Here is a 13160-nt window from a genome sequence, read left to right as displayed (position 1 = left end):
GATTTGAAGATTGTTATGAGGCTCCCCCTCAGTCGTCTTTTCTCAAGACTAAACATGTCGAGTTTTCTAAAGTTTTTATCACTGTTGCTCTCCTCTGGATTGTCTCCAGTTTGTCCACATCTTTCTGAAAGTGCGGTGCCCAGAACTGTACACAGCACTCCAGCGGAGGCCTCCCCAGTTCTCAATAGAGTGGGACAATAACCTCCCGTATCTTACCTATGACACTGGTCTTAATACATCCTAAAATGACATTAGCCCTTTTCTGCAACTGCATCACATTGTTGACTCACCACCTAGCCAATTATTCCCCATTTTGTAGCTGTGCGTTTGGTTTTGCTTTCCTAAGTGTAGCACTTTGCACTTGTCTTTATCGAATTTCATTTGGTTGATTTCTGTCCAATTCTCCAATTTGTCAAGGTCATGTTAAATTCTAATCCAGTCTTCCAAAATGCTTGCAGCCCTTCCCTGCTTGGTGTCATTTGCAAATTTTATAAGCATGCTCTTCACTCCGATCATCCAAGTAAGTAATAAAAACAGTTTATAGTACCAGATCCAGGACTGACCTCTGTGGAACCCACTAAAAATGCCCTCCCAGTTTCACAAGGAACCACTGATAATTACTTCTAAATTGAGTATGATCTTTCTTTCAGGCAGTTGCGTAGGCTTCTTATAGCAATTTAATCTAGACCACATTTTCCCTACTTTGCTTATGAGAATATGACGTGGGACTGCGTCCAAAGCATTACTAAAATCAAGATATATCATGTCTACTGCCTTCGCCTAGCCCAGTAACCCGGTCATGGGCTGGAGATGCCTGTAGCTGCATAATAATGGTTGGCTAGCGGGATCTGAACGTCCCTGTACGTCCAGTGCTTATAACGGGCCCCAAGAATTACTGGGTTGTTTGTGCCGGTATCATGGACTTTCCTTAGACTGTAACAAAGCTGTGGGACTAACACCGCATTTACAGGTACACTGAGAAAGCCAGGGACCAGCCTCCCGGCCGCTGGTGTTCGCTGAAGACCTTGCACCTTTGGCTGCCCCGGTAACAGGGCCCCACTAACCAGGCTGCTGGGTTTCAGGGCGGCAAAATGCGGTCCCGATCCATGCCGTGGAGCAGAGGGGCAGGTCTTGGCTCGCAAGAGAAGGAGAGCAGCCGCCTGCTAGCAGCCCTAACGTGGGGCTCCCCAGGGTCTGCATCTGCACTCCGCTTGCTAATGGCAGCTGTAGCAATGCTGAAAGCGCCACGTGCAAGGGACCTCCCCTCCGCGCCTGTCTGGGCCTCCCCCAGGAGAGGCCCTCGCTGCCCCCCACCTCCCCAGGACTCTGCAGCCGGCCTGACACTCACACGCCGGCGTCACTGCGCGGACCCCCCAGCTGGCACCAGCCTTGCATCGAGCGGCGGCAGCGGCAGGAGCCTCCCGGGCTCCCTCCCAGCCAGCGCCTCCTCCCTCCTCCCCACTTTGCATTGCCAGCTGCATGGGGGCTTGTCCAACTTGTGCACCGTGCGGCGGGGACCAGCAGCACCGGCTCCTGCTCTGCGTGCGCCTCTGCCTCTGCCAGTCTGCAGCGCTCCAAGAGGAGGGCGCCTTGCTGAGCTCACCAGAGCCCGTTTCGCCGCCCGGCTTCCCGGAGGAGCAGCAGGAAGCCGAGGGGAAGAAACTCCACTCCATCTGCCTCTGGAGAGCTGCTCCCTGGAGCCGCCAGAAAACGCTTCGCCAGCGCCAAATGGATTATCTCTGTGTGATGCTGTCTTGCTTGTTTCCTCTCAGCTACTGGTTTGCTACAGCGAAGGCAGCAAAACCCGAAGGTAGGAGAGTTCCCTTCGCTCACGGATGGAGCTGGTTTTTCTTTTTAACCTAAAGCAGCCAGACATCACTTAAATCCGTGAGATCAGAACGAGAAAGGGAGATTCACGGGAGCAATGCCAACAGGGCTGCAGTGGGCGCTCACAGAAGGGAGTTGGACAGAGGGGAAAACGAGTGTAATGTTAAGAGTTTAATTTCCTTTCCTTTTCTCCTGGCTCCAGTGTGAATCTCTCTATCTGTGTGTTCATCCGTCCATCCATCCATCTTCCCTTCCTTTGAACTGTTTTTAGGCTTTCAGTTATTTAAACTGGTGGGAATTTAGCATTTTTCCATATTGCCAGTAAGTGCAGAAAAATACTTTCTTTGCATAACCCCCACTCCTTACCTAAGTCTTATTTACACTCTCAAGATGGGATGGGGGCAGGGAGTGGCAATCAAAGGCTCAAACTGAAATCATCACGCTTGCTATTACAAGTGCCAGGCCTTCTGTCAGATTTGCAAAGCAATTTTAGTTGGCATTTAAGTGTGCATGGGAAAATACAATTGCCTAAAAAGTTAGAATGCAGGATTGGAATTCAGTCATCAGTCTCATTGAAAACACAGGTTACCTTTCTGTGTCCCATGTTATTTTTGTCATACACCACACACCCACACTAAGTAAATTTAGTATCAAATCTGTGCAATAACATGCCAATTAAAAAGATACATTTCTATATTTGACTTGAAAATGTTAGACTCCTATGCTTGTAATTTCTATTTGTCTGCATGTCCCACTGGTTATTTTTTGCCTTCTCTGATTTAGGCGATAGGGGTGTTTTAGGCTGTTTTGACAGGTGTATTTTTATGTAACTGGCTGGAACTGTGCTATGCTGATTGTGATAGGAAATTGCAATAAGGAGGTATGTATCCTACTGGGGGTCCATAGCAAACACTTCTAAATTGATGCTGATATAGTTTTATTTTAATGGGAGTCCTTGTTTTTGAGAAGTAATGTTAGATGGAAGCTGAACAATAAATAGTTTGGATGCTTGGTGTTAGTTAGGTATGCAAGAGGCATAAGTGTATGTCAGGATGACTTTATTCTGCTACATTTGATATGCCTGCTAATTTAAAAATACAAAGTAGACACAGAATAAACTGGAGTTTATAGGAGTGGGAGAAAGTTTATTGGCTTAAACATGTTTATCTAATTTAACAAGAAAATCCAGTGTTGAAATGGCTATGAAATTCCTGATGCATATGGAAATTAACATATAGTACCATGGAGGAAACAGTTTTCATAACACATTTACAAAGGATTGCTCTTTGCTTTGAATGTATTGAAGTCTTTCTATCTGTATTTATTTCCACTAGAGCACCTCCTGTCTGGAAAGCTAAGTGAGTATGGTGTGATTGTGCCCTTCAGTACAGATTGCCAGGGACGATTCCTCTCGCACATGGTATCTGGCTTAGTGGCAGCAGGCAGTCCTGAAGCCAGCCATCCTTCCACCCCACCCTCTGCTCGGCACAGGGTGGCCCGCAGCACCCTGGATGAGCCACTGCACCAAGGCAGAGCTGAAAATCGCTTGTTATACTTCAATGTCACGGTCTTTGGGAAAGAACTGCATCTCCGCCTGAAGCCCAACCGTCGACTTGTGCCACCTGGAGCCTCTGCTGAATGGCAGGAAGATTTTCAAGTGCTATTCCGAGAGCCCCTCCAGCAGGAGTGTCTCTTCACTGGGGACGTCTCAGGCATGCCGGGTGCCACTGTCGTTATCAGCAACTGTGATGGACTGGTAAGCAGAAGGCAGATCACCCTTTTTCAGGACAAATGTTCCCCCTTTCTCTTCTGCCTCATTATTTAACTTTTGCTGTCTTTCTATGATTGGTTATTTAATTTTGGCTTTGTATCGAAGCAACTAGCATCAGAGCTTCTAGTACCTCTTTGCTGGCGATCCAAGGAATGAGCAAAGAGGCCTATGACAAGTTTGACGATATTGGTTTGTTGCTAAAATTAAACTTTCCATCTAAAAGTATAACAGGAAGATGCTGGTTGCTTATTTGCAATGCCCTTCTCCTGCCCTGGAGATTCTGTCTGCTCTCAACGTGCCCTCAGTGCTCCTCCTGCTGCCAAAAATACATGACCAGCTCTATAATGTGAGGTTATTTCTAGTACAGAAGGAAACGTACAAGCCAAGAAGACATTTTTCCATGTATGTTAACCCCGCTGGTTCTTCTCTTCCAGCACACAGCAGTGCCAGGCTTTCCTAGAAACTTGCTCTCCACTTGAAAATATTGAGGGCAGGAACCTTCTGGCCAACTCTGTGTGTCTCATTAGATTTTGAATTGTAGTGCCCTGTGTGTGGTACTCTTGAGAGATGAACTACAGATCCAATTAACTATGTTATCTGGTAGTAGGCTGACCACGGCATCATGCAGCAGGTTGTCATTCATTGGCTCATTGCCATGGATTAGCTTTCCCTTAGTTGGCCTACAGTATATTGTCTATTAGTTCCCTCAAAAGGGTTCTGCCCTGAAGATATCTGTTTCCTCTGCCTTTCATGTCCATCTCTCACTGCCTATAGGTCCTCTTATTTTTGCTTTCCTGCATCAATCTTCTGGGTAAGGAGCATAGGATTGGAGCCTCTTTAGAAACAATCAGCTTTGTTTAATTGACTGAGAGGTCAATGTTGGTGGTGCAACATGTCTCTTCTCCTATATTATGCCCTGAAGCATGAGGTTTGTCAGACAGCCTTTGTCATTGTTGTCCTAGTCAGTGTAACTGCAGGCACCATTTTTGTTCATATAACTTTAGACCCTTACAAAGTTAATGTAATAATTATGTCTTACATTGAGATAATGTAAGTGTAAGCCCCCATAGTGGTTTACAAAATATATATGTATATCTGTGTATTTAAACAATGTAAAATCATCTCACCCACTACTAGTTTACAACTAAGTCAGGAATGGAGGAGTTTTGCTGTCTCGTATCAGGGAGTTTCACAGCTTGATGGTAAATTGCATATTAAACATGTTCTTTGCGTTTTGTTTTCTTCTGTTAACTTTTAATTTTATTGACTGACCCCTTTCCTTTAATAATAGGAATTGGGCAAAAAACACCACTTACAAAACATTCTCCACTACCTGTTATTTTCTATATCTCTATGATATTTCCTCATACTATTCTTTTCCCAAATGAAGTACTGCTAAATGTTTAGATAATTTCTTACTCTGAATCATCCATATGTCTTTAATAGTTTTAGTTGCTCTTCTCTTTGGATGAGCATTAGCTTTGTCTAGGAAATCCACTCCAAATCCAGTGGATGTCCCAGGGGTGTTTGCCTTGTCGGATTGCTGCTCCCCAGCTCTGCTGCAGTTCTGGTTGACAGCATTCCTGGATTAGTATAAGGAGATGTCTTCTGCACGTTGTTAGTAAGAAGAGACTTCTGTGAGCTTGGGGGCAGGAGAGCATGTTGTGTTGCCCCAGTCTGCTTCCAGGCCCAAGCTGTGGTCCCTTCTCATTATGATGTGCAATGGAGGGGGAGCAATCTTCTCTCAAAATGGTCTCTAATCTTGAGTAACCTTAATTGTGTTCATTCTGTTCATAGCAAACTCTGCCACCTGAACAATCACCCCCTTTTCCAGATTTCTAATAAATGGTGTATATCGAACCATGCCAGTCTTGATTCTTATCCCGAGGGCAGCCTAGGAGTAATCACTTTCCACATTCAGAACAGGCCATTAATTTTACTCTAGTTTTTAATCCATAAGAGGACTTTTCACTTTCTTCCTGTGGTGATGGTGATGATCACCACAAATGCTTTTTGTATTGCACCAACAGTATATGTTAGGCACTTTAGAGACAGGTATAAAGACAAAGTCCCTGAGCTTTTAATAAGTAAAAGTAATACAGTAATAAGGCCTCAGGTCTGTAGTGAGCTCTGTGCAGGCTCATGAGACCACCCACATGGAGCCCATTGTGGGATCAAGGCTTAGGTGGAGACTTCCCAGTCGAAGGGCTGAGCACATGCTGGAGCATTTGTAATTCCCACTGAGCCCTAAATGGCTACCAAGTTGCCTCAATAAGCTTTTGTGAGGAGCTTCATTTACAAAAATGTGAAAGTGTAAATGCTTTGTATTAACTGATTCCATTTTAGACACTATTTTGTTAACTCCTTTGAAAAGGTCTAATGGGTTATAGCGGTGTGACTTGTTCTTTCAAGAGCTGTGCTGGTTCATATCAAATTATACTCATTTGGCTTTATGATTTTATTTCCAAGGAATTTCTCTGCTATGTTTCCTGATACTGAAGTAAGGTTCAGTGATCTACAGAATTCCTGAGATCACACTAAGCACCTTTTGAAATATAGGTATTCTATTGCTGCCCTCCTTTTCTCTAGCAAACTATAGTAACTTTTTTCACTGATAACTTACATGTTTTTGTTAATAGCTCAGTCTTAATATTTCAAGACTTTAATTTCTTTAGAACTGATGGGTGAACTACATCTAGTATTGCTAATTTATTGCTACAGTATTTAAGTTTTTGAGTTATTGCATCACTTCTTTGTACAACTGATATTCCCACAGGCTTCTTTTGATACACTTGGGAAATTCCTTATTATTTATTACATCTTTGGATATTTGCCCTTCATATTGTGTCTGACTCCATTTATTCCTTATTCCACATGCCAATATTTGTTATTTTGTCACAGTATCACTTGAGCTATATTCAGGAACATCCCTTCTGAGCAAATGGATTTTAATTTTTTAACCTGACATCAAGTGCAATGATCCGATCAGATCCCATGACGATGTCAAACAGTTATGTTATGGGTTACTGCTTTTGGTGGCTCAGCCACACTCACTGCCACTCCTTAATCAACTCTTGTGTTTTACTCAGGCCCAAATCAAGAGTAACGTCTGCTCCAAATGAGCTGCTCCAAGAAACAGTTGTTTATGGCACTAGGTCTTGATGGGATGTTCAGTCAGTTTCTCTTTGGGTACCTGAAGGCACTATTTATAGTTATTCTAGTGATGCTATCACACTGCTTCCTTGAGCTGCCTGATTTCACCATCACTGTGCTATCCCTTAGACTAGCTGAGCTCTGCCTGGGTCACAAGAATGCAAGTCGAAGATTCTCCAATTTTCTGCAAGATTTCCTGTGTGCAGAATGATGGATTCCACTAGAAATGGTAGACACTTTCAAAACACTCACACATTTTTCTTCAGAAGTGCACATTTTTAAGGTTGCCCTTTGTGCTGTTTGATATCTGTATTCTCTTAGCCTGGGATTTGTATCCACCTGCAATCTGGGATGCAGATCCTCTTTTCTTTACATTTTAATGAATCTAGTTCTTAAGGATGCCCGGCTGACAGCTCTGGAGACTGAAATCCTCTGCTCCAAAGAAAGGAAAAGCCTGGGTAGGTGGAGTTGAAACCAATATACCTCACCTCTGACCTGGAGAGTTCACCGCAGGAGGTCAGAGGTGTTCCCTCTCTCGCCCCATTCAGTCCTCAGGCTCCCTGCTCAGTCTAATGACAATAGCCCCAATTGTGGAGGTAGCATGTGATGTGGATGCTCCTATACTTCGGGCTTGTCTACCCACAAAAATTGTACTGTTTGAACTACACTGGTATAGTTAAAGTAGTACAATCCCCCCTTGTCTGGATGTAGTTATACTGATATAAAGATGCTTTATACTGGGATAACTGTTCCTGTACGGGAAAGGTAATAAGTTAAACTAGTATAAGTTACCTGTATCATTCTGTATCTGCATCCAAACTAGGGCTTCTACTGGTATAACTATATTGGTAAAAAAAAAAACCACACCCGAACCAAATTAGTTAAATCAGTACAAAATCTGTGTATAGGCCAAGCATAAGAAATGGACGAAAATGACCTATTCATTTCACATTGGCAGGGGTTTGTGTATTGTGCTGGAATTTGCAACAAATTCAAAATTTCGGAGCAGCATGGAGAAATCATTTTTGAACGGAAGTCTTTGTATTGAATTATATATTAAAATAAATTTCAGAAAAGGTCTTTGCTGCATTGAATTCAATAACAAATTGTTTGCGGATGTTTCCCTTGCATTACAGTTTGCTGCAGAATGCAGTGTGCTGTAGAAGTTGGAGAGGTTTGACATAACGTTTAGGAAGCAGTGGTTGGTGTAGTGATCAAAGCTCTGGTTCACCTGGAGGAAAGGAATGGTGGCTGGTAGGGTAGAATTAAGATTTTAAGAGGAGGACAGCTCTGCTTTGTTAATGGGTAGGTATGCAGAGACTCCCCCGTTCCTGGCTCCTGAGAGTGGAGATCAGTGTCTCTTTCCTGTTTGACTTTCAGGAGTTTTTCTTCTGCCTCTTGTCATGGTCCACTGATAGTTATGCTCCTTCTTTTCCCCTTTACCCCTGTAACAGCTTATTCTCTCATTCTTCACATAGTCAATGACCCAGTGAGTACAACAATTCTCAGCCTTGTCAGAGGTCTATGAATGCCTCTTTCCATTGGCTAATTTACCACATACCACTAATTGGACCCCATGCTTTTGGTAGCCCAAAGACATACTAAACTGTCCAGAAATTTTCTTGTAGTAGATGGATAAAGGGTTTTGTATCTTCAACCATACATTCAAAAATGGTCAGTAAACAGTATTTCTGTAGGACCTGCTGATTTGCAGAGCAGGATTCATTGGATTTTGCTGATTTGCAGAGCGAGATTAGTAGAATTGCAGTATGCTGCTTTTCAGAGCTTCAGTAACCATATACTCCAATGGCTGCAACTCACTTTTCGGTGTCTCCCGTCATCCAAGCTAAATCAATACAAAATGTTAAATCTTTTAAAAAATAAATATGTTGCCTTTCGGTATTTTCTTTCTTTCTTTATAGCTCAAGTAGAATCATGGGGAAGAAAAGGGCTGCTAATTTTCCCTACATTGCATTTCTTGTTCCTTGCCCCAAGCAGCAAGTTCCTTCCCATCATTAGTCCAAGTACCTGGAATGGGAGTGGCATCTCCAAGTGGGAGAGGAGGGGTCAGAAGGACAGGACCTAAGTGCAGACTGTGATTTCAGGGTGTCAAATGACATTTTTGTCCAAAGTACTATCTAGTTTTGCTCTTCTGCATGCAGGGACAAATCCTCAGCGGGTGTAAATTGTCCTAGCTCCATTCCCTTCACTGGAGCTATGACAATTTACACTAGGTGAGGATCTGGCCCCCATAGTGGACCTATAAGTGAATGGAATAAAAGCTTGGTTTTACTAAATAAAACTCAGAAATTCAGCAGACACTCAGGGAACAGATATGGGCAGAATTTTCAAGGTAATATTTATAGTTGCTTTTCTGATCATAACCACACTGTATTTGCAGATGTGATTAAGCCTAGAAAAGGTGGGTGTGTTGATTTACAAGGTAGGCAGTACGATAATTGGGAAATATAGAAGAATATGTACATAATCACATAGTGGAGCTGTACAAACCTGCCCCTTTAATAGGGGAGAATCTGGCCAAAGAGTTGTTGCATTTCCCTTTGTTATGCACATGTCCTGTAATTGTTAACTTTACTAGCAGTTATCCATGAACTTCAAAAAGAGAGTATAGCTCCTATATTCCAGTATAGCTTGTGTGGGCCACTAAGGGTACATTTACACTGCTATAAAAAACCTGTGGCCCAGAGATTCCGAGCCCAGATCAATTGTCTCTGGATCACGGGGCTCAGTCCATAGGACTGAAAATAGCAATGTAGATGTTGGGCTGGAGCCTGGGCTCTGAGATCCATCATCCTCGCGGGATTTCAGAGCCGGGGCTCCAGCCTGAGCCAGCACGTCTACACTGCAATTGTTAGCCCCACAGCCCAAGCCCCACAAACCCGAGTCAGCTGACCCAGGCCAGCCGTAGCCATGTTGTGTGCCTTTTATTGCAGTGTAGATGTACCACACAGTGTTGATAAAGTCAAATGAAGAACATGTACAGATAAATTATGTTGTGTCAAAACTGGGAACTGGGACCATGATTATTTAGAAAGTGCTTAAAATTATTGTCCGAAATCCATATTTACACATGTAAATAGGTAGCCTGATTTGATTTCAAAGGTGTTGAGCCCACAGCATCTCCCATTTTTATGCCTAGCTATAGGCACCTGTGTTGGAAAATTTTGTCATGGGTAGCTCCGGTACTTTTGTAATAGGCTGTTGAGTCCTTGTCTTCCATATTCGTTTCAAAGGCGGCCCTGAGTTCAGAAACAGTGAGAGTGGAATAGCTATAATCTTTTGACTTGCCATCACACATTCCCCTCCAGACACAGTCCTCTGCAGGCTCCTTAGTTTTCTTGGAAGTTAAGGAATCTCATTTTTTTGCAGTGTTTTACTATATATATATATATATATATATATACACACACACACATGAAAGTGAGCTAAGATTCCAAGTATTTTTATGGGAACAGTAATTAGAGCAACTGAGTATTGCACAGACCCAGATCAGCAGCAGAGCCCTTGTCGGTTTTTCTGCGTGTCTTTGCGTATCTTGCTGTCACGGTGTTTTGTTAATTGCAGAGGTCCTTTGCTGGTGAGGAGAGAGCATATCCTGCTGTTATATGAGACACTGGATTCAGGTGTGAAGATGGACTCCCATTTTGGGGAGAAATGCTAAAATAGTATACTTGACCACTAGTTAGTGTGATCAGTGCCTGCGTCTTTCATAATTTTCTTTGCTAATAATCAAGGATATTTTTTTAGAAGCAAAGGTTTATTCTCCTTTAAATCACTTCTCTTTCTCCTTTTTGGTGCTGCAGTAACAAGATAATGCTGAATTTGTGACATCACAATCAATTCCAGGGAAACAGACTTGGGGTGAAATCCAGGCCCCATTAAAGGCAATGGGAGTTTTGCCATTTTTTGATGTTTGCCAGTTTTGATGCTTTGAACACAAGATTGTGTCTTCACAGCAGGGACCATTAGAAGAAGAATTTAGGTTGTTGTGGAAATGTATTCATTTATACATCAGTGAGTCTTATTCTCTGTTATCCTGCAATTAGTCATTTACTCTCGGGCAAAGTAAGAGTAAAATGCTACCACATCAGACTGCTAGCATTTTAACAACAGAAAATCAGGTCCCATTGTCTTTAAGAAGCAGCAATAAAAGAAAGTGAAGGGATAAATAAATTGCTTTTTGAATCTTTTTTCCCAAGGGTTGTGCACTATGTAAGTTCCTCCACAAGGGGTACTCCTGCTTTCATTGAATATAAAGATTGTTTTGCCGTGGATCTCAATAGGAGAAGGGTTGAACCCCAAAATGTAGATGTTGGTCTTTTAGGACTATGCTTGTAATTTCTGGAACATGGGCTTAGTGTTAGGAGGGAGACAGATCTCTTATTTAAAGGTTCATAAGAGGTGTATCTAATTGCTTACTATAGGCCTTATACCAATCTCATTGAGACTGATTTTACCGGGGTGTAACGCTATCACTTGAATGGAGTTACTCCTAATTTGCAGTGGTGTAAGTGAGATCAAAATGAGGCCCTATTTTGGTTGAAGAGCTAATTAGTGGTGTGATTCTCTCCCCTTGACTTTGACCTCTGCAAGACCTAGATTAAAATTCCAATTTAGGGCACAAGTAACAGTTCAGAATAGTCCCTGTTCGTAGACATCACAAAACCATGGCTCATTTTGGCACACTTTTGCACTGTTGGCAATCTCTGGTAAGGAGAGGTCCATAACTAGAACAGGAAGGTTATTGCAGGTCAGGATTGATGTGCATAGACAGGGTTGCGTGGAAGCCCAGAACTAAAGCAGTAGGAGATGCTGAAGATCAAGACTGAGGTGTGCTGTCTAAGATTTGCAGGAAAAACTTGCACAGTTCTTGCCTTTACTGTGCCAGGCTCAACCCAGTTCTGTTTTCTAATTTTTCCTGAGCATTAAATCTGCTAAAAAAAAATAGCTACCTAGCTTTCATTTGATTGGTTGCAGGGTCATGGGTTCATTATATAGCCTGTTATTCTTTGTGGAAGATTGAGCAAGTCAAAGGAGGAAGCTGGGAAATTTAGTCTGCAGGGGAGTCACGTTTCTCAGACATAGCTGTGCACTAATTCTGTACATATGGGTCCCATTTCAATAATTCTCTTCACATTTGAAGCTAATCTTTTTGATTCCTGATCATTCAGCTTCAACCAAAGTGCTGTAGGACTAAATTTTACCCTCAGGATAAATGAGCGTCCCACTCACATTGATTTTAATGGAAACGAGGCAAACATATTTGAGGGGAGAATTTGGCTCCCACTTTAAAGTCTGAGGGAAGAACATTTAGACACATCCCACATCACCACTCAGCATGTTCCTGAGTTTGTGACGCAGGACCAACAGGGTAAATAGGGCAGATAGAGACCTCAATTCCCAGTAACTTCATCGAGCAGAACTGTGCTGGATCAAGCCATATTCATTTGCAAGTAATGTACTGGTCTAGAGTTATCCAAGTGGCTAAAAAGGCCTCTAATTTAGTTTCAGTATATTTGTTCCATACTTTGCTGTGTTTTATACAATTTATTCCACATGTAACAATGTATAAAATATACTGGAAGTGTGTTACACTGCTGCCCAGATTATGACATATGGGATCTGTTTAAGGTGCAGAGTACTATGCCATAACATATTCAAAAAGGCTATTAATTTTGTAATATTTTTAATACATTGTCCATTTGAAACATACCATCTGTGCAATAAATTTTATTATTGAACAGAATTTGGTTTTGAGTAGTGCCTTTCATATTTAGGGAATTGTACACTACTTTCCAATGTGATGGGTCATATATAGAGTTCTCCAGCTAAATGCCACAGCCATCATGCACTCATGACAACAATTGTCAAACATCAGAACCTGTTTATCAGAGGAGGGAATGTAGGTCAGGGCGACAGGTTTATCCTTTACCCTTTTTAGGGCCAGAATTGTTGCCCCTTCTTTAATGGAATAGCACCATTGACTTCAGGCAGACTACTCCTGGAGTAAGCACCTACCCAGCATGAGTATAGATATCAGAATCTGGACCTTAGAAATATGTCAAGAGATCAGCTCCCCAGGACAGACAGCTTCTGTGCTTATATACCAGTAATGTGGGCCAACGCAGTTGCCAGCTTAACACAGTGCTGCCTTCTACTGGAACGGACCACAGAAGGGATGAATCCTAACTGATGGGTTTCCAGGTGAAAGAGAGCTCAGTTTAATGTCTAAGCTGAAGGAAGGCACCTCTGCTCAGGTATCACTTCTTCTCAGTACTGTTTATCCAGATGAAATGGTAATTTTATATTTTTGTGGGTGTTTGAGCCTCTTTTACCCACTGATTATAGAGGAAACACTAATGGGGGGAGAGATTTACCCTTGGCTCTG

General features: G+C 42.5%; 1 protein-coding gene across 1 annotated transcript in view; it reads left to right on the top strand.

The window, feature by feature from the left end:
• Window positions 1–1364: 1364 nt before the first annotated feature.
• Window positions 1365–13160, top strand: part of ADAMTS14 (ADAM metallopeptidase with thrombospondin type 1 motif 14) — a 104467-nt gene continuing 92671 nt past the window's right edge. The window contains exons 1-2 of the mRNA XM_084633268.1: window positions 1365–1810; window positions 3162–3583. Coding sequence (XP_084489394.1) covers window positions 1480–1810; window positions 3162–3583 — 753 coding nt within the window. The 5' untranslated portion in view covers window positions 1365–1479. The remainder of the gene's footprint in view (window positions 1811–3161; window positions 3584–13160) is intronic.

Source organism: Lepidochelys olivacea, assembly GCF_965140295.1.
Source record: "Lepidochelys olivacea isolate rLepOli2 genome assembly, chromosome: 7".
Classification (NCBI taxonomy): Eukaryota; Metazoa; Chordata; order Testudines; family Cheloniidae; genus Lepidochelys; species Lepidochelys olivacea.
This window is presented reverse-complemented; position numbering and strand designations above follow the sequence as displayed.